This window comes from Caloenas nicobarica, chromosome 3 (assembly GCF_036013445.1).
Source record: "Caloenas nicobarica isolate bCalNic1 chromosome 3, bCalNic1.hap1, whole genome shotgun sequence".
Classification (NCBI taxonomy): domain Eukaryota; kingdom Metazoa; phylum Chordata; class Aves; order Columbiformes; family Columbidae; genus Caloenas; species Caloenas nicobarica.
The window spans coordinates 398,907-415,338 of NC_088247.1; the positions used below are offsets into that span (position 1 = coordinate 398,907).

The 16,432-nt window shown below is 65.7% G+C and overlaps 1 protein-coding gene and 4 non-coding genes across 5 annotated transcripts; 3 read left to right on the forward strand and 2 right to left on the reverse strand.

The window, feature by feature from the left end:
* Positions 1-277: 277 nt before the first annotated feature.
* On the forward strand, positions 278-441 carry LOC135987838 (U1 spliceosomal RNA). Its single transcript, XR_010606073.1, has one exon. It is a non-coding gene; the product is annotated as a U1 spliceosomal RNA (small nuclear RNA).
* Positions 442-850: 409 nt separating this feature from the next.
* LOC135987847 (U1 spliceosomal RNA) lies at positions 851-1,014 on the reverse strand. Its single transcript, XR_010606082.1, has one exon. It is a non-coding gene; the product is annotated as a U1 spliceosomal RNA (small nuclear RNA).
* Positions 1,015-2,776: 1,762 nt separating this feature from the next.
* On the forward strand, positions 2,777-2,940 carry LOC135987830 (U1 spliceosomal RNA). Its single transcript, XR_010606065.1, has one exon. It is a non-coding gene; the product is annotated as a U1 spliceosomal RNA (small nuclear RNA).
* A 429-nt stretch (positions 2,941-3,369) lies between these two features.
* On the reverse strand, positions 3,370-3,533 carry LOC135987831 (U1 spliceosomal RNA). The gene has a single exon (XR_010606066.1). It is a non-coding gene; the product is annotated as a U1 spliceosomal RNA (small nuclear RNA).
* Positions 3,534-4,080: 547 nt separating this feature from the next.
* TMEM214 (transmembrane protein 214) lies at positions 4,081-16,070 on the forward strand. Its single transcript, XM_065631691.1, has 17 exons — positions 4,081-4,228; positions 4,572-4,771; positions 6,562-6,712; positions 7,730-7,864; positions 9,048-9,130; positions 9,635-9,740; positions 10,526-10,607; positions 10,794-10,895; positions 10,979-11,120; positions 11,265-11,356; positions 11,446-11,494; positions 13,146-13,259; positions 13,591-13,708; positions 14,202-14,298; positions 14,559-14,727; positions 15,047-15,198; positions 15,848-16,070. The coding sequence occupies exons 1-17, from the start codon at positions 4,081-4,083 to the stop codon at positions 15,972-15,974; spliced, it is 2,067 nt and encodes a 688-aa protein (XP_065487763.1). The 3' UTR covers positions 15,975-16,070.
* Positions 16,071-16,432: the final 362 nt, after the last annotated feature.

A 16,432-nucleotide genomic window follows, 5' to 3' on the forward strand; every position in this document is an offset into this window, starting at 1 on the left:
GACAGCGGGGCTCGCTCCGCGCGCCGGCGCCGCAAGTGCCGGGGCGCGGGGGCGTGGCCATGCAAATCAGCCACCGCACGGGCCGCCGGGAGCTACCCCGTCACGACAACGCCGCCGCGAGTGTGTGCGACTGTTGCGTGGGCGCTGCGCGGAGGCGCAAGAACGTGGGGCACGAGGCGCTTCGTGGGTTTGTGGCGGCACGGGTGCGGCGCGGGGGTGTCCGTGTGCTAGGGGTGCGCGGGGCGGCGTGGGGCGTGCGCGGGCGCGGGTGGTGAGCATACTTACCTGGCAGGGGAGACACCATGATCAGGCAGGTGGTTTTCCCAGGGCGAGGCTCATCCTTTGCACTCCGGGTGTGCTGACCCCTGCGATTTCCCCAAATGCGGGAAACTCGACTGCATAATTTGTGGTAGTGGGGGACTGCGTTCGCGCTCTCCCCTGGCTTTGTTTGTGCAACAACAGACCCAAGCTCCAGAGAGCAGCGGGGCCGTAGGAGGCTTGAGAAAGGTCTCGGGGTGGTGGACCGGCGGCCGGGCCGTTCTCAGACACGGCACAGCCTTTGCGTGCCCGGCCCCGCTCACTCCCCGTAGTTCCCCTCGTGCTCGCGAGCGCACCGAACCGCCGTTCCCGGCTCCTGCGGGCTGCGCGGGCCCGGGGCGGGACGCGGCCGCGACCGGAGGAGCCCGGCGCTCCCTTTCTCACGGCTGCCACGCCTGCTTCTACCGGGAGCCCGGCCTCTGAGTGACACCCTGGAGAGAAACGCGGCCCCGCGAGCTCTAGCGCCGGGGTGCGGGCAGGTACGCTTCCGACGGTCTATTAGCTCTCAGGTCTGTTTTTGAAACACAAAAGCCAGGGGAGAGCGCGAACGCAGTCCCCCACTACCACAAATTATGCAGTCGAGTTTCCCGCATTTGGGGAAATCGCAGGGGTCAGCACACCCGGAGTGCAAAGGATGAGCCTCGCCCTGGGAAAACCACCTGCCTGATCATGGTGTCTCCCCTGCCAGGTAAGTATGCCCACCACCCGCGCCCGCGCCGCCCCACGCCGCCCCGCGCACCCCCAGCACACGGACACCCCCGCGCCGACACCCACGCACGGCCCACACGAGGCCCCGGCCCGCGCCCCGCGTGTCGCCCCCACGCGGCCCCCACGCGGCGCTCGCGCACGCCCGTGTCCGGCCGTGTCCTGGCGCGTGGCTCTCCCGTCACTCCGCGCGGTTGCTGATTTGCATGGCCACGCCCTGCGCGCGAGGCCCCGCCCCTTCCGCTCGGAACGGCTCTGCCGCCAGCGGCGCGAGCACATGGCCCCGCCCACGCCCGCAAGGCAGCGCCACCAGGCGGCGGGGCGTAGCGCTCGCCGGCCCACTCGTGCTCGCCGCGTCCGTGCCAGTCGTGACAGCATCAGCGTCACATCTCCAACACCGGCCACAGCGCCGGGAGCCCCACGGGGCGCGCGGGAGCCGCTGCCGTGCTCCGGCACCGCGGGGGTGGGCAGAGGGGTCAGCAGGGCGGGTGATCGGGGGAGCAGCCATGAGCGAGCTCCAGGGACAATCCTGGGCCAGGTGAAACCCCGTGGGAACTGAGTGGCTGGAGGTGACAGAGACCATGGGCAGGAGCTGTACACGGGGGACCTGGTGGCACAGGAGTGGCAGAGGCACTGGACACCCGCTTCTCCACGGGCTTTGGGGTTCCAGCGCCCAGGGAAAAGCTGGAGCAGAGATGATGTCCCTGGAAGGGGACCAGAGCAGGGGACGTATCAGCAGCATCCGGGACACATGGGAGTGCCGACCCCAGTGGGACGCACCGGGTGTTATAAGCGAGGATTGCGAATCATATGCCAATCTCAATTATCATTAATCCAATTAGAATTTATTGAGCAAGCAGTAAACAGGCAAAACAGCGCTGGGCGGCCGGGGAGTCTCAGCTCTACCAATGGCAGGCAACGCGCCCCCACCAGAGTCCCTCGTTTATAGTTTTTTGTCTCCAGGTGGATTTCCAAGTTGATACAGTTTAGCCCGATGTCTTCTGCGGCTGAGCGTCTGGTTGCCGGGGGGGGGTCTCCTCAGGCTCTCTGGTGGTCGCGGGACAGAGGAAACATTTTCCCTCCACACCGTGGGCTGCGACCCGCCCCCCTCCAGACACGTGCAGCTCGCCTCACCCACACAACTCCAATACATTTCCCCAGCTGTACTGTTTCATAAATGTTTGCACAAGATAACGTACCGCTTTGATTAACAAATTTACAACACGGGTTTATTACACCGGGTGTCTCGCAGGAGCTGGCAGGGCCATCACAAGGCACAGTCAGTGATCTGTGATCAGCCACGGTGGTGGCAGGGGAGCCTGAGCACACAGAAAGGCAAATGTCAGCCCGTGCCACACGCAGCCGGCCCCAGCGCAGGAGCAGCTGGGCCCGACAGCGGCACCGGTGCCCGCGAGGCCTGTGGGGGGTGTCAGCTCCGCGGTGGGTGCCCAGGGACAACGACAGACGGAGGCCGGCTGACCCCGGGCCAACGCAGGGCAGTGCTAAGCACGGCCGGGACGGAGGGGCCTCGCGCGCAGGGCGTGGCCATGCAAATCAGCAACCGCGCGGAGTGACGGGAGAGCCACGCGCCAGGACACGGCCGGACACGGGCGTGCGCGAGCGCCGCGTGGGGTCGACACGCGGGGCGCGGGCCGGGGCCTCGTGTGGGCCGTGCGTGGGTGTCGGCGCGGGGGTGTCCGTGTGCTGGGGGTGCGCGGGGCGGCGTGGGGCGGCGCGGGCGCGGGTGGTGGGCATACTTACCTGGCAGGGGAGACACCATGATCAGGCAGGTGGTTTTCCCAGGGCGAGGCTCATCCTTTGCACTCCGGGTGTGCTGACTCCTGCGATTTCCCCAAATGCGGGAAACTCGACTGCATAATTTGTGGTAGTGGGGGACTGCGTTCGCGCTCTCCCCTGGCTTTTGTGTTTCAAAAACAGACCTGAGAGCTAATAGACCGTCGGAAGCGTACCTGCCCGCACCCCGGCGCTAGAGCTCGCGGGGCCGCGTTTCTCTCCAGGGTGTCACTCAGAGGCCGGGCTCCCGGTAGAAGCAGGCGTGGCAGCCGTGAGAAAGGGAGCGCCGGGCTCCTCCGGTCGCGGCCGCGTCCCGCCCCGGGCCCGCGCGTCCCGCCCCGGGCCCGCGCAGCCCGCAGGAGCCGGGAACGGCGGTTCGGTGCGCTCGCGAGCACGAGGGGAACTACGGGGAGTGAGCGGGGCCGGGCACGCAAAGGCTGTGCCGTGTCTGAGAACGGCCCGGCCGCCGGTCCACCACCCCGAGACTTTTCTCAAGCCTCCTACGCCCCCGCTGCTCTCTGGAGCTTGGGTCTGTTGTTGCACAAACAAAGCCAGGGGAGAGCGCGAACGCAGTCCCCCACTACCACAAATTATGCAGTCGAGTTTCCCGCATTTGGGGAAATCGCAGGAGTCAGCACACCCGGAGTGCAAAGGATGAGCCTCGCCCTGGGAAAACCACCTGCCTGATCATGGTGTCTCCCCTGCCAGGTAAGTATGCCCACCACCCGCGCCCGCGCCGCCCCACGCCGCCCCGCGCACCCCCAGCACACGGACACCCCCGCGCCGCACCCGTGCCGCCACAAACCCACGAAGCGCCTCGTGCCCCACGTTCTTGCGCCTCCGCGCAGCGCCCACGCAACAGTCGCGCACACTCGCGGCGGCGTTGTCGTGACGGGGTAGCTCCCGGCGGCCCGTGCGGTGGCTGATTTGCATGGCCACGCCCTCTCCCACCGCCCTCGTTCCTGGTGCCTCCGAGGGGCTCTGCTGGCAGCAGCGTGATCTGCATGGCCCCGCCCTTCCCTCCGCCCTGTCCTGCGTCGTGCGGCGCCCGGGGCGGCGGTGCCGGAGGGCGGGGCGGCACTGCGTGGGCGGGGCCTCTCTGGGAGCGGAGCGCGTTGGCCCCGCCCCTGCCGGGCCTGCGGTGCCCGGTCACGTGGCGCGGCGGGGCGGGGCGGGGACGTGGCAGCGGCCGCGCGGGGCGCGTGTGCTCCGCTGCAGCCAATCGGCGGGCGCGGCGCCGCCTCACGCTCCCGGCTCGGCGCGATGGCGGCGGCGGCTCCGGGCCCGGTGTCGGGCGGCGGCGGCGGCCGCTGGGAGGTGGTGCGCAAGGGCCGGCGGCCCGCGGGCAGCACCGGCAGCCGCCGCGCCCTGGGAGAGGCCAACGCCGGCCGCGCTGGGCTGCCCGTGGCCGGTGAGTGCGGCGGGGCCGCGCCGGGCTGTCATCGCGGCCGCGGGGCCGGGGCCGCCGGGGCCGGGGCTGCCGGGGCGGTTTGCCGGGCTGGGCGGGCAGTCCCGCACGGGTGACTGCGGCCGGGGGGCTGTGCCCTGCGCGGGCCGCGCTGGCGGCCCCGGGACCGGGGCTCAGCGCCCCGTGGAGCCCGCGGCCGGGGGGTCCCAGTGGCTGCGGGGCCCGGGACGGGCCCATCTCCGTCCCCCGCCGGGGCTCGGCCGGCGCGCCTCCCGTGCCCTGCCTTGTCGGTGCAGCCGGTGCTCCCGCGGGGCCCCCGGCCACCTCCTGCCTTCCCCCGTTCCAGCCCCCATCGCCACCTCCGACACCATGTTCGAGCTGGGCTTCGAGAAGGCGCTGAAGAGGCAGAACAAGGAGCAGGTGCCCCCCGCCCCGGAGCCGCCGCAGCGCCGGCAGCACGCAGGGAAAAGCACCAAGAAGCCACCGGCGAACGACACTGGAGCCAAGCCGGGGAAATGCCGCTCGCTGGAGGAAGCGCTGAGAGCCGTGAGTGCCGGGCCGCACCAGCAGCCCCGCGGGTGCCGTTTGCTCAGCGAAGGCAGCGGCACGGGAGCGCGCTGCCCCGTGGGGGTTCGGTGCCACCGTGCGGGTTCACGGCCCCTCGGGAGGAGGAGGCGGCCAGGGTTTAGTGCGGCGCCGCAGCCCCGTGTGCCAGGACACCCGCAGGCTTGGTACCACCGGGGGACGAGCCCCATGCCCCCGCTGCCTGCAGCCCGGGGCGGCTGTGGGAGCGGAACAGATGGTGCTCGGCGCCTTGGCAAGTGCCGAGCTGGCCTGGGAGACGTGTCTCCTGCTGGAGGTTGTGCTTTTGGTGTCGGCAGGAACGTGCCAGGAGGTGGCTGGGAGGGAATGTCTGGTTTCTTTCTTCGCCCCCTCCCTGCCTGCTGCCCGGGAGGAATCCTGAGAAAGCTTCATTGGTGAAACCTCCTCGCTGTCGCACCAGCGAGGTCCTGGGAGCCGTTTCTGCAGTTCCTGCTCCCTGCGCTCCAGACAAATCTGTAGAACTCGTTTGTCTTCGTCCCACCCATCCTTATGCCGTCTGAGCACAGTCTGGGTTTCAGCAGGGAGCCCCGAATTAACTCTGAGGTGACGTGTCTGCTGGGAGGGCTGCCCGGGCTGACCCCCGCCCCGCGCGGTGCCCCCATCCCCTCTGCTCTGCGCAGGGCTGGGGCTCCCACCCCGCTGGGCACACGTCGTTCTCCACATCCAGCGATCGCACATGGAGACAGCTCGGAGCACAATTAACGTGTCATTTCTGTGCGTGTCGGGGCAGATATTCCTCAGGGAGAGCAGCTGGGGCTGGTGCGTGTTGCCTGGTGGCTGCTCTGCACTGCTCGGCAGCCACAAACGCCGCCGTGCGACTGGTGCTCTGTCGGCTTTGCTGACAGTGTTGTTTATTTTTTTGACATAGCAGCAGCTATTTTTTCTTACTCCTCAAAACGGTTGCTAAAATAAACATGCAGCAAAAGGCACCCAACTCAGATTCAATAATGTGCTGCGACTGAAATCCAGCACATTACAGAGGCGTCCGGCTGCGAAACTTTGAGCAGCCGCCTGAGTCTTGCTGCATCTCCTAAACTCCCTGAGGGCAGGTGGGGTGTCTGTCCCTGCCAGCCTGCAGGTCGCCTGAGCTAAAAAGCCAACAATAAGCACGTTTTGTGGCAGATAGCGCAGAGGGAGGAAGGTGAGAGGGTGTGAGCTGCTGACTGCACTCACAGCCCGTTGGTTGCCTGTTGTTAGTTGCGTGGCTCTTGATGGTTACGGCTGTGTTCCCGGTGCGGGGCTGGTGGTGCCGACACAGCTGGGTGATGCTGGGCTGGTCCTGCTGAGCCGCAGCCCAAGCTGTCTCCCGTGCGGTGTGGCCGTGCCGGCGCACTCCAGGTGGCTTGTGCCGAACCACCAGTCCCAGCACCCACGGGAAGGTGGAACGGAGGCTCCGAGGGAGGGAGAAGCTCATTCCCGCAGCTGCGCAGCCCTCCTGACATCCCTGCTCCGGGGCAGTGCCGGGTGCCTGCGGTTCCCCATGCAGGTTTTGCTATCCTGCGAGAGCAGCCTTTGCTAGTGGGAAGGAAATTTCCAGTACCAAAGCAGGTGCTGTTTCCAGGCCAGCGCTCCCGTTCGCGTTAGTGGGTGGTGGACAGGGGGTTTCCGTGTGGGGTGGGCAGTGTTTCCCCCGTGCCCAGCAGCCCCTTAGGACCTGAAGTTAACTTTCTTTTTTCTGTGCTTTTTGACCAGTTCTGCACGCCCCAGGTTAAGTGTCTGTCTGTCGCTTGCAGCTGGACTTGGCGGATCTGCAGAAGGAGCTGGAGAAGAGCCAGAGCGTGTTCCCCGAGAACCCCTCAGTCTGGGTGAAGGACCTGGCCAGTTACCTCAACTACAAGCTGCAGGCGCCGCGGAGCGACCCGGCGCTCAGCCAGCACCCCCACGGTCAGTGCTGTGACGGGGGTCGGGGGGTCTGCGCTCTGCGGAGCCACGGGGCGGGTGATTCCCGGTGGGCGGCGGGACGGGGGCACGGGGAGCAGTGTGGGGCAGCCCCAACCGGCCCCCCGGGCGATCCTGTAGAACCGTTTGGGTTGGATGAGACCCCTAAGGTCAGTGGGTCTGACCGCCTGGGTCCCACAGGAGGAGCCAAAGGGGTTCGGCGCTGCGTTCTCTGCCGGGTTTATCCTGTGCGGGTTTCAGGGTGCAGGTTAAAGGGCAGCTCGCTACATACGCAGTTTTTAGAAACGTGGGAACACCAGGACCAAAACAGTTGCAGATGAGAGATGGAAAAATCTCCTGTTTTCCCCTGATGGCAAACTGTCCCACAATCCGGGCTTGTTCCCTACAAACTGAGACTTTTAGGCTTTGCTTTTCCCCTCTCTCCAAACAGTTTTTTTTTTCCTGGGCTAAAACTGTCTGAGGAAGCTTGGTAATAAAAAAGGCACAAGATTGTGGGGTTTTTATTTAACAAATAAAATGGGGATTATTTCCTTGATTGTCTGATGTCACTATAATTGACTTTCCTTGCCTACCAAGGCAATGAAGCTGTGTGTACAGCTGGCAAATCAGAGATTTTCCCCAGTCACCCCTTCTCCATAAGGACCTGTACCTGTTGTGGAATGCGGGAATCAGCTCGCAGGTGTCCCCACTCGTCTGTGACAGGGATGTTCTGCCTGGATTTCCCGTTTGTGCTTGATCTGTTGGTCTGCACTCGCTGTGAGCACTTGTTGCTTGCGTGGCAGTGGGTGAAGGAGCAGAACCACTTCCCCGTGCCCGCGTGCGTCCCGCAGCGTCAGTGTTTCCCAGAAAGCCATCCCGCAGCGCTGGGTTCGGTGTGTCTGGTGTGGAATAACCGAGCCAGAGGTGGTTGCTGAGCCTGCGGTGCGGGGCCACCGGGGGCTGCTCTGCGCCGGGCCGGCGCTGGGACGTCCCGGTGCTCACGGACCCCCCGTGTCGGCCCAGACTACCCGTACAGCCTGGTGGGCAGGGAGCTGCGGAGCATCATCCGGGCGCTGCTGGGGCGGGCAGCCGGCGTGCTGGAGGTCTTCTTCGACCACTGCATCTACACCATGCTGCAGGAGCTGGACAAGACCCCAGGTGAGGCACGGTGGCTCCGGGCACCCACACGCACGGTGCGCCGTGGTTATTCTGCCAGGTGCTCCAGCGCTGGGGTTTTCTGGCCGTGGGGATGCTGCTGCTGCTTGTTGGCAGGTTAAGAGCTGTCCTGTGTTCCTCTGTGCAGAGGGTGAGGTGGGAAACTCCTGCACATCTCACACATGGCGAGGGGTGTTCTGCCAGGCGGCTGTCACGGTGGTGCCAAATGCTGCCACGGCTGTGGGGAGCTGGGGTGAGGTGTGATCCTGGTGTCGGGGAGTCACAGGCTGGTGGGAAGCGCCTTCCCAAAGGCTTCCACATGAGGTGTGTTGCTGCAGCTTTTCAAACGGAGCCTTTTGGATGTAGGAGACAGGCACTGGTTGCTGCGGCAGTGTTTTGGAGGGTCCCGTCCGAGCTGCCACCAGCAAGCAGATGAACGCCGGGCATTTGTTAGCAAAATGCTCCTTTGCTGTGGGACAGACATTCGTGTGTAATTTGGGAAGATGCTCGGCTGTCAGCGGAGCTGCCCGGGGTTGGTCTGCAGCTCTGCTGGGCGCTGCAACCGCACTGGTCACCACTGGTCACCGTGCTGGTCACCACTGGTCGCTGCACTGGCCACCACTGCCCTTGTCTGCCCAGCCACTGTGAGCTGGTGTGGCTGGTGTGTCGGGGTGAAAGCCCATTGTGTCCCGGTGAGGCCGGTGGCAACAGTGGGACTGTGCTGGAGAGCAGGACAAGCCCAGGGACAGCCGGGCTCTGCCGTGGGGACAGCCGGGCCCTGTTGTGGTCACGCCTCCCGTCCCCAGGGCCAGCAGAGCTGGAGGGGTCACTGACCAGTGCCCGAGAACCAGGGGGGTCCCCTGACCCCTCCTTCTCCTTTGGAGATGAACAAGGGGAAGCGAGCCCTCGGGAGCTCCAGGCCGTGGGCCGGTGACAGTGCTGGTGCCTGCGGCTGCAGGGCAGGGCTGGCGGGGGGCCGTGGAGCTGCTGGTGGGGCTCTGAGGGTCTGTGGGTCCATCAGGCTCCTGCAGGCAGAGGAAGTGGGGGGCAGGACCCCCGCGCTGTGCAGGGCTGCTCCTGGGAGCTGGTGGGTGGGTGAGCGGCTCTGGGGGGCTGGTCCCGTCTTTGGGGCACCCCAGGGGCATTTGGGGTGCCGGGCTGAGGCGTGTGCTGTGCTGTGTTCCAGGGGAGTCCCTGCACGGGTACCGGATCTGCATCCAGGCCCTGCTCCTGGACCGGCCCAAGATCGCCACGGCCAGCCTGGGCAAGGTGAGCCGGGCACTGGGGAATGCGGTGCTGCTCCCGCTGAGGGTCCCCAGAGTGGCCATGAGCATCTGTGCCCGCGTGCTGCCCCAGGCAAAGAGGGACCAGGGTCTCCAGTCCCTCCAGGCTCCCTAGATGTGCCAGGGCCACTGCGAGTGCCGCTGTCCCACAGCATCCCATCTCTAAAGTCCTTGCCCAAAGCTCATGCTCCCTCCGTGCTCTGTCCCCTCGGGGGTAGTGGGGACATGTCCATCCCGGGCAGCCATGGGGCACAAATGGGGATTTCTGGGTCTGGCCAAGCAGTGACACTGCAGCTCAGCTGCCATCCAGCACCGCACGGTGCTGGCAGCTCGGTGTCCCCAGGGCTGGGTTTGGGGGGAGACGGCGCGGCTCCAGCCTCCTCCAGTGCCAAGGGTCCCTCCTCGGGGCTGCTCTGGCTCGTTCGCGGTGGTGTTGGGGCGGGACGGGCTGAGGCTCTTCCCCATTAATGTGTCCTTGTCCTGGCCCCAGTACTTGGAAGTGCTGCGGTCACACCAGAACCGGCCAGCGAAGTGCCTCACTGTGCTCTGGGCGCTGGGACAGGCCGGGTTCGCCGACCTGCACGAGGGGCTGAAAGGTGAGAGCCGGGAGCCGCGGGCTGGGCGCCCGTCCCGGGGAGCGAGGTAATAGCCGGGGCCTGGTGCTGCGCTCCCACTGTGTCACCGCTCAGGCGTGGGGTCCGCTTCAAACCGTGTGCCCTGGGTTGGTCACCCCTGCAGAGGCAAGCGGCTTGTGCTGGTGGGTGGGGACAGGCACAAGCGCTCGGTGTTCGTGGGGACATTGTGGAGCTGTGTGAGGGGTTCGTTGTTTTCGGGGAAGCCGGAGATGTGGCGTGATGCACGTTGCTCACAGAGGGCAAGTCTGCCCAGCCCTGGCGGCACCTCAGCCACAGAAACTGCCCCCATGGGATCTCAGCTCCAGGGGCACCTCCCCGGCCGGGACAGAAACCGCGGGATCCTGGGGGAGCCGTCCTGCCTGGGAAATCGGGGAATACGCTGCTCCGTGTTCCACTGCCAGCATGAGGCAGTGTGGCCGCCCTGCGGCCGCCCCGAGCCCTTCCAAGGGGTGGGTCTGTCTGTCTGGGGATCTGTCCTTCTGTCTGGGATCTGTCTGTCTGGGGATCTGTCTGTCTGTCTGTTTGTTTGTCCGGGGATCTGTCTGTCTGGTCGCCTGCTGGTGGTTTGGAGGGGGACACAGGTGGTGGTTTGTCCTGGGTTTAATCTGAGTGTCCCTCTGCTCTTCGGCCGCTGCTGCGGCCCCGGCAGCGCTCGTGCTGATGGCAGGAGCGTTAGCGCGGTCGGGGCGCGCTCGGTGTCCCGGGACACGTCGGAGCTTGCCCTCCGACACCGCCTCTCTCCGCAGTCTGGCTCGGCGTCATGCTGCCGGTGCTCGGGATCAAGGCTCTCTCCCCATATGCTGTCTCCTACCTGGACCGTCTGCTGACGTGAGTTACCCCTCGCTGTCGTTATTGGGTCCCTTCGTTAAGGAGAATGAACGCTGGCCCGGGCTGCTGCTGGGGTGTGAGACTGTGCCTGTGGAAAAACCTGAGCGAGGGGCGTGTGAGCGAGTGTGCGGGTGGGTGTGCGAGGGCAGCCCGTCCCTCCCGGCTGACGGGGTTTGTGCTGCGCAGGATGCACCCAAACCTGACCAAAGGCTTCGGGATGATCGGTCCCAAGGATTTCTTCCCTCTCCTGGACTTCGCCTTCATGCCCAACAACTCGCTGCCACCCAGGTACACCCGCACACCCCATACCCAGCATGGGCTGTGCCGGGGTGACCACCCCGGCCCCCCCGGCAGCCCCTGCGTGTCCCCAGCCTGCAGGAGCAGCTGCGGCGGCTCTACCCGCGCCTGAAGGTGCTGGCGTTCGGCGCGAGGCCCGAGGCGGCCCTGCACACCTACTTCCCTTCCTTCCTCTCGCGGGCCACGCCGAGCTGCCCCCCCGGCATGAAGAAGGAGGTGAGCGCCGGCGGGGTGCAGCTGCCGGTGCCAGGGGTTTGGGGCATTCGGCTGTGCTGGAGTATGGCCCGGGGCACGGTGTGTCCCATGTGCCACACGGGGGACACGGACAGGCTGTGACACTCTGCTGCGCTCTGTCCCCAGCTCTTGACCTCCCTGAGCCAGTGCCTGAGCCTGGACCCGCTGAGCTTCGGCGTCTGGCGGCAGCTCTACACCAAGCACCTCTCCCAGTCCAGGTGGGTTCCCCCGCTGCGCCACAGGCACCGGCAGCGGTTAAATTGCTGCTTGGAGCTCTGGGCCCAGCCCCACATTTTCTTCCCTCCAGTTTGCTTCTGAACCACCTGCTGGAGTCCTGGGACAGCAGCAGCAAGAAGGTAGGAGCTGTGGGGAGAGTTCCCCGGGGTGCGGGCACAGCATGTGCGTGCCGCTGTGGCAGGTCCCTGTGTGAGCGGTGTCCCCGTGGGACCCGTGTGTCCCCGCGCTGCCGCAGCGGCTCAGCCAGTGCCTGGGGGCGCGAGGGGCCCCTCTGCGGGGAACAGGCAGCGCCTGCCGCGGGCAGGGCCGGCGTCTGCTGGCGGGGCAGACGTTCCAGATTCAGCCCCACTTTGCCTTTGCTGCTCTGGCGCTCTGGAGGTGGCGCTGGCCGTGGCTCAGTGTCCCCAGAGGAGCTGCACGGCTCCAGGTGACGGTGGCTGGGTTGACCAGAGCAGAGCAGTGGATGTGGTCTACCTTGACTTCAGCAAAGCATTTGACACCGTCTCCCACAGCATCCTCACGGCAAAACTGAGGAAGTGTGGACTGGATGATCGGGTAGTGAGGGGGACTGTGAACTGGCTGAAGGAGAGAAGCCAGAGAGTCGTGGTCAATGGGGCAGAGTCCGGTTGGAGGCCTGTATCTAGTGGAGTGCCTCAAGGGTCAGTTCTGGGACCAGTATTGTTCAATATATTCATCAACGATTTGGATGAGGGACTAGAGTGACTGTCAGCCAGTTTGCTGATGGCACCAAACTGGGAGGAGTGGCTGACACTGGGAGGCTGTGCTGCCATCCAGAGACCTGGACAGGCTGGAGAGTTGGGTGGGGAAAAATTTAATGAAATATAACAAGGGCAAGTGCAGAGTCTTGCATCTGGGCAGGAACAACCCCAGGTTCCAGTATGAGTTGGGGAACGAGCTGTTGGAGAGCAGTGTAGGGGAAAGGGACCTGGGGGTCCTGGGGACAGCAGGGTGACCATGAGCCAGCACTGGGCCCTTGTGGCCAGGAAGGGCAATGGGACCTGGGGGGATTAGAAGGGGGTGGTCAGTAGGTCAGAGAGGTTCTCCTGCCCCTCTGCTCTGCCCTGGGGAGACCTCATCTGGAATATTGTGTCCAGTTCTGGGCCCCTCAGCTCCAGCAGGACAGGGAACTGCTGGAGAGAGTCCAGCGCAGCCACGAAGATGCTGCAGGGAGTGGAGCATCTCCCAGGTGAGGAAAGGCTGAGGAGCTGGGGCTCTGAGCTGGAGAAGAGGAGACTGAGGGGTGACCTCATCAATGTTTATAAATATATAAAGGGTGGGTGTCAGGAGGATGGAGCCAGGCTCTTCTCGGTGACAACCAACAGTAAGACAAGGGGTAATGGGTTCAAGCTGGAACACAAGAGGTTTCATTTAAATTTGAGAAGAAACTTCTTCCCGGTGAGGGTGCCAGAGCCTGGCCCAGGCTGCCCAGGGAGGTTGTGGAGTCTCCTTCTCTGCAGACATTCCAACCCGCCTGGACACCTTCTGTGTAACCTCATCTGGGTGTTCCTGCTCCGGCGGGGGATTGGGCTGGATGAGCTTTCGAGGTCCCTTCCAATCCCTAACTTTCTGTGATTCTGTGGCCAAGGCACTCAGCCTCCATGCAGGACCCTCGGGGGTGTCCCCACAGCCCAGTGTGTCCTGTGTCCTGGTGTTCCTGCCCTCCCCGGCTCCGCTCCCCCTTGCAGCCCGTGGTGCCGGCTGTGCGGTGCTGCCAGCACAGGGCCTGAGGCCGCTTTCGCTCTCCCCGAGGTGCGGCAGTCGCTGCAGGAGACGGTTCGCTCCTTCAAAGTGACAAACGAGGAGCTGGCGGCGAGAGGGACCAGTGGCGCCCAGGATGTGGCCGCCTGCGATGCCGCCTGCAAGGTGAGCGGGGCAGCGCCACTGCTGCCGTGGTGGCTGGGGTTTGGCTTCACGCTGAGTTTTGGCTCCATGTTCGGTTTGACTCGGTGCCGCGTTTCGGCTCCGTGCTGGGTTGCGGTCAGCTTCGCCCGCCACCGCCCTGTGCTGGGCTGGGGACCCCGCAGCGGCACATCTGCAGGACACCCTGGGGACAGATGGCGCTGGCCCTTGTCCATCCTCCCAGCTGCTCGGCAGATGACGCTGGTTTCACTGGGAGGCCGGGGCGGGGGGAACAGCCAAGCTGCTGGCCCTGGGAACCGCGCGGTGACGGGGCCGCGTCCTCCCGCCCGCCCAGGAGCTGCTGCGCAGGATGCGGGGCCGGGGCTTCCCCTGGCAGCGGCTGCTGCTCGTCCTCCTGGTCTTCGCGGCCGGATTCCTCCTGCACGACGTCCGGACACACGGCTCCTTCCAGGGTACGTGGCGCTCCGCTCACAGCTATGCTGGGGGGACGTCCCTGGGGACAGGAACTGCTCTGCTCTGAGCCAGGCCCCTGCGCAGCCCTGCCCTCGCTGGGGTCTGTGCTGCGGGCAGCGTGGACACAGCTCTGTCTGTGAATGGGTGTGCGTGGGGGTCCCTGGGGGCTGCGGGGTGTGTATGGGGGTCCCTGGGGGCTGTGGGGTTTGGGTGTGGGTTCTCTGGGGGACCATGGGCTGTGCTGGGCCGGACGCTCTCGCAGGCTGCAGACAGACCCCTGCCTGTCCCCTCTTGGGAGGGTGCCCCCAGAGCTGCCCTGACCCAGGTTTTCTCTCTGCCGGGTGTTTCTGCCCCTCTTTGTCCCATCTCAGAGCATTTCCTGAGATGTTTTGCAGAGCAGCTTGGGCCGTGTGTCCCCGGGAGGGGCCCTAGGGACAGTCTGAGCAGCCCAAGCCACAGGGCTGCACAGGGAATGGATCTTGTCTCTTCCAGCCTCCTCCTCTGCCTGGCTTCTCCGCTCCTCGGGCGTCCTGCCGGCCTCGCAGCGCGCCTGGCACACGGTCTCGCACGGCTGCCGCGAGGGGCTCAGGTCAGTGGCAGCGGCACTGGGAGAGTGAGGCCACTCACGCAGCACAGAGACCTTGGGGAGCCCCTTTGCAGGGTGTTCCCAGCTCTGCTGGGCGCTTCCAGCTCAGCTCTCACCTTCTCCTCTCCCCTTGGCCCGTGCAGCAGTTCAGGTGCCCGTGTGCTCCACAGCTCTGCTGGTGGTGCCGGTGCAGCCCCTGGTGCCGGTGCAGCCTGTAGCCGGGGCGGCCAGCGCTGCCTCAGCCGGCGCTCGCTCTCTTGCAGGTGGCTGGAGCGGAGCCTGCCCGGCCTGGGCTCCGGGGCAGCCGCCGTGCTGCAGCCGCAGCTGGAGCTGCTCTGGGCAGGGAGCGGCGAGGTGGCCCTGTACGTGTCCCAGCAGTGCTCGTCCCTGCTGTCCCAGCTCTGCAGCGGCCTGCCCTGGCTCGCCGAGTGGGTAAGGAGGGTGTCGCGTGCGCTGGAGGGGACAAGAGACCCCAGCGGGGCCACAGCCCATGGGGCTTGTGAGAGCAAAGGGCCCGCGCCGGGCTCTGCCAGGCCTGGAGGGGGACAGTGACATCCCTGTCACTGCTGCCCAGCTGTCACTGCGAGCTGCTGGTGCGAGGGGTCTGGGAGGAGGAGGCACCGCAGCCGGGCTTTGAGCCAGCTGGGCTGTGACACCGCAGCTGGGCTGTGACACCGTTCTGTCCCCCTTGGCTGCGGCCCCATGTGAAGGGGCGGTTGGTCTTCAGCCTTTGCCGTCTCTGTCCCCGCAGCTCCAGTCCCGTGTCCCCGAGTCGCTGCTGCACGTGGCCGAGTGTGTGCGGGAGCTGCTGCTGTTCCTGGTGCGGAGCTGCCTGCTGCCGCTGCTGGAGGGGCTGGCGGCCGCACTGCGCCACGGCTGGGACCGCTGGGCCGACTCCTGCAAGTGAGCACGTCCCCGCACCTCCATGCATGTCCCTGCTGTGCTGCAGCTGCAGGCTCAGCCCCCCCGGCTGCCCCACAGCTGTGGGGGTCAGGCCCTGGTGCAGCGGAGGGTCTGTCCCTGTCCTGGCTGGGGGTGGCTCCTCCTGCCCTGGCTGGGGGGTGGGACGTGGCACTGAGGCTCGTGCCCCCAAGCTGTACCCCTGCCACAGGCCGGCCGTGTTCCCCCATGTCCTTGTGTCACCCATGGGTGTCCCAGCTGTGTGTCACCCGTTTGTCCCCATGGGGAGCAGGGTGGCAGCCAGGCACGGTCCTGCCCTCGCCGCAGAGCCGGCACCACGCTCCTCGGGGCAGAGGGTGGGGGTGACAGAGCTGGTGACTCGGGTGTCACCTCTGCCGTGCTGGGGGGTCACAGCCAGACTGGGGGCACTGCAGGAGAGGGACCCCGTTCCCTGGGTGCTGGCCACCGTGCCCAGCCGCCTCCTCCGCACCTCCCGCCCGGGGCGGCTCTGGTGGCCCCCCGGGCTCCTAAGACTGGGGATGGGTGGCCACTGCTGCCATGCGTCTGCCCCCCTGTCCCTGCGCTGTCCCACAGCCCTGTCCCCCCGCCCTGCCCTGTGCCCCCACCCTGACGTGTCCCTTTGCCATTGCAGTGGGGACGTGTCCTGGGCCTGCGTGCGGGAGCAGCTCGGCAGCCTCACCTACTCCTCCTGGGTTTACCTGCACAACACGACCGTGGCCGTCACGAACTGGGCGCTGGCCGCGATTTCGGGACACTGACCCGCTGGCGCTGCCAGTGCTGCTGCCGAGGAGCAGTGCTGGGGACGGGGACAGCACCGCGATGCACATGGGGACTCTGGGCTGAAATGGGGTGAACGGGGAAGTTTTGTTCTTTCCTGGAAACACGCTGGGGTTTCCACCCCCTGTGGCTGAGCCCTGGCTGGTCCCTCTGCTGGGGAGAAACACCAGTTCTGGCCATTCCACTCGCCAAGAACCACCATTTTCCGAGGCTGCGTGGCACGCACGCGTGTGCGTATGAACACATGTACACATGTGTTCTGATTGTGTGTATTTGTGTGGGGATGTGTGCATGTGTGTGCATACGTGTGTCATGTTTGTATTCTTGGTGTACGAGTGTGCATATGCATGTGCTTATATACAGGTGTGTACAACTGTGCACGTGTGTGTATGTAGATGTGTGCACACATATGCACGTGCATGTGCATACACATGGTTTT

Bases quoted from the DNA above. Each gene is read 5' to 3' on its own strand.
- TMEM214 (XM_065631691.1), top strand. From the start codon at position 4,081: ATGGCGGCGGCGGCTCCGGGCCCGGTGTCGGGCGGCGGCGGCGGCCGC. The intron at 11,495-13,145 runs GTAGGAGCTGTG...GCTCTCCCCGAG, and splicing joins GGGACAGCAGCAGCAAGAAG to GTGCGGCAGTCGCTGCAGGA. The intron at 14,299-14,558 runs GTCAGTGGCAGC...GCTCTCTTGCAG, and splicing joins GGCTGCCGCGAGGGGCTCAG to GTGGCTGGAGCGGAGCCTGC.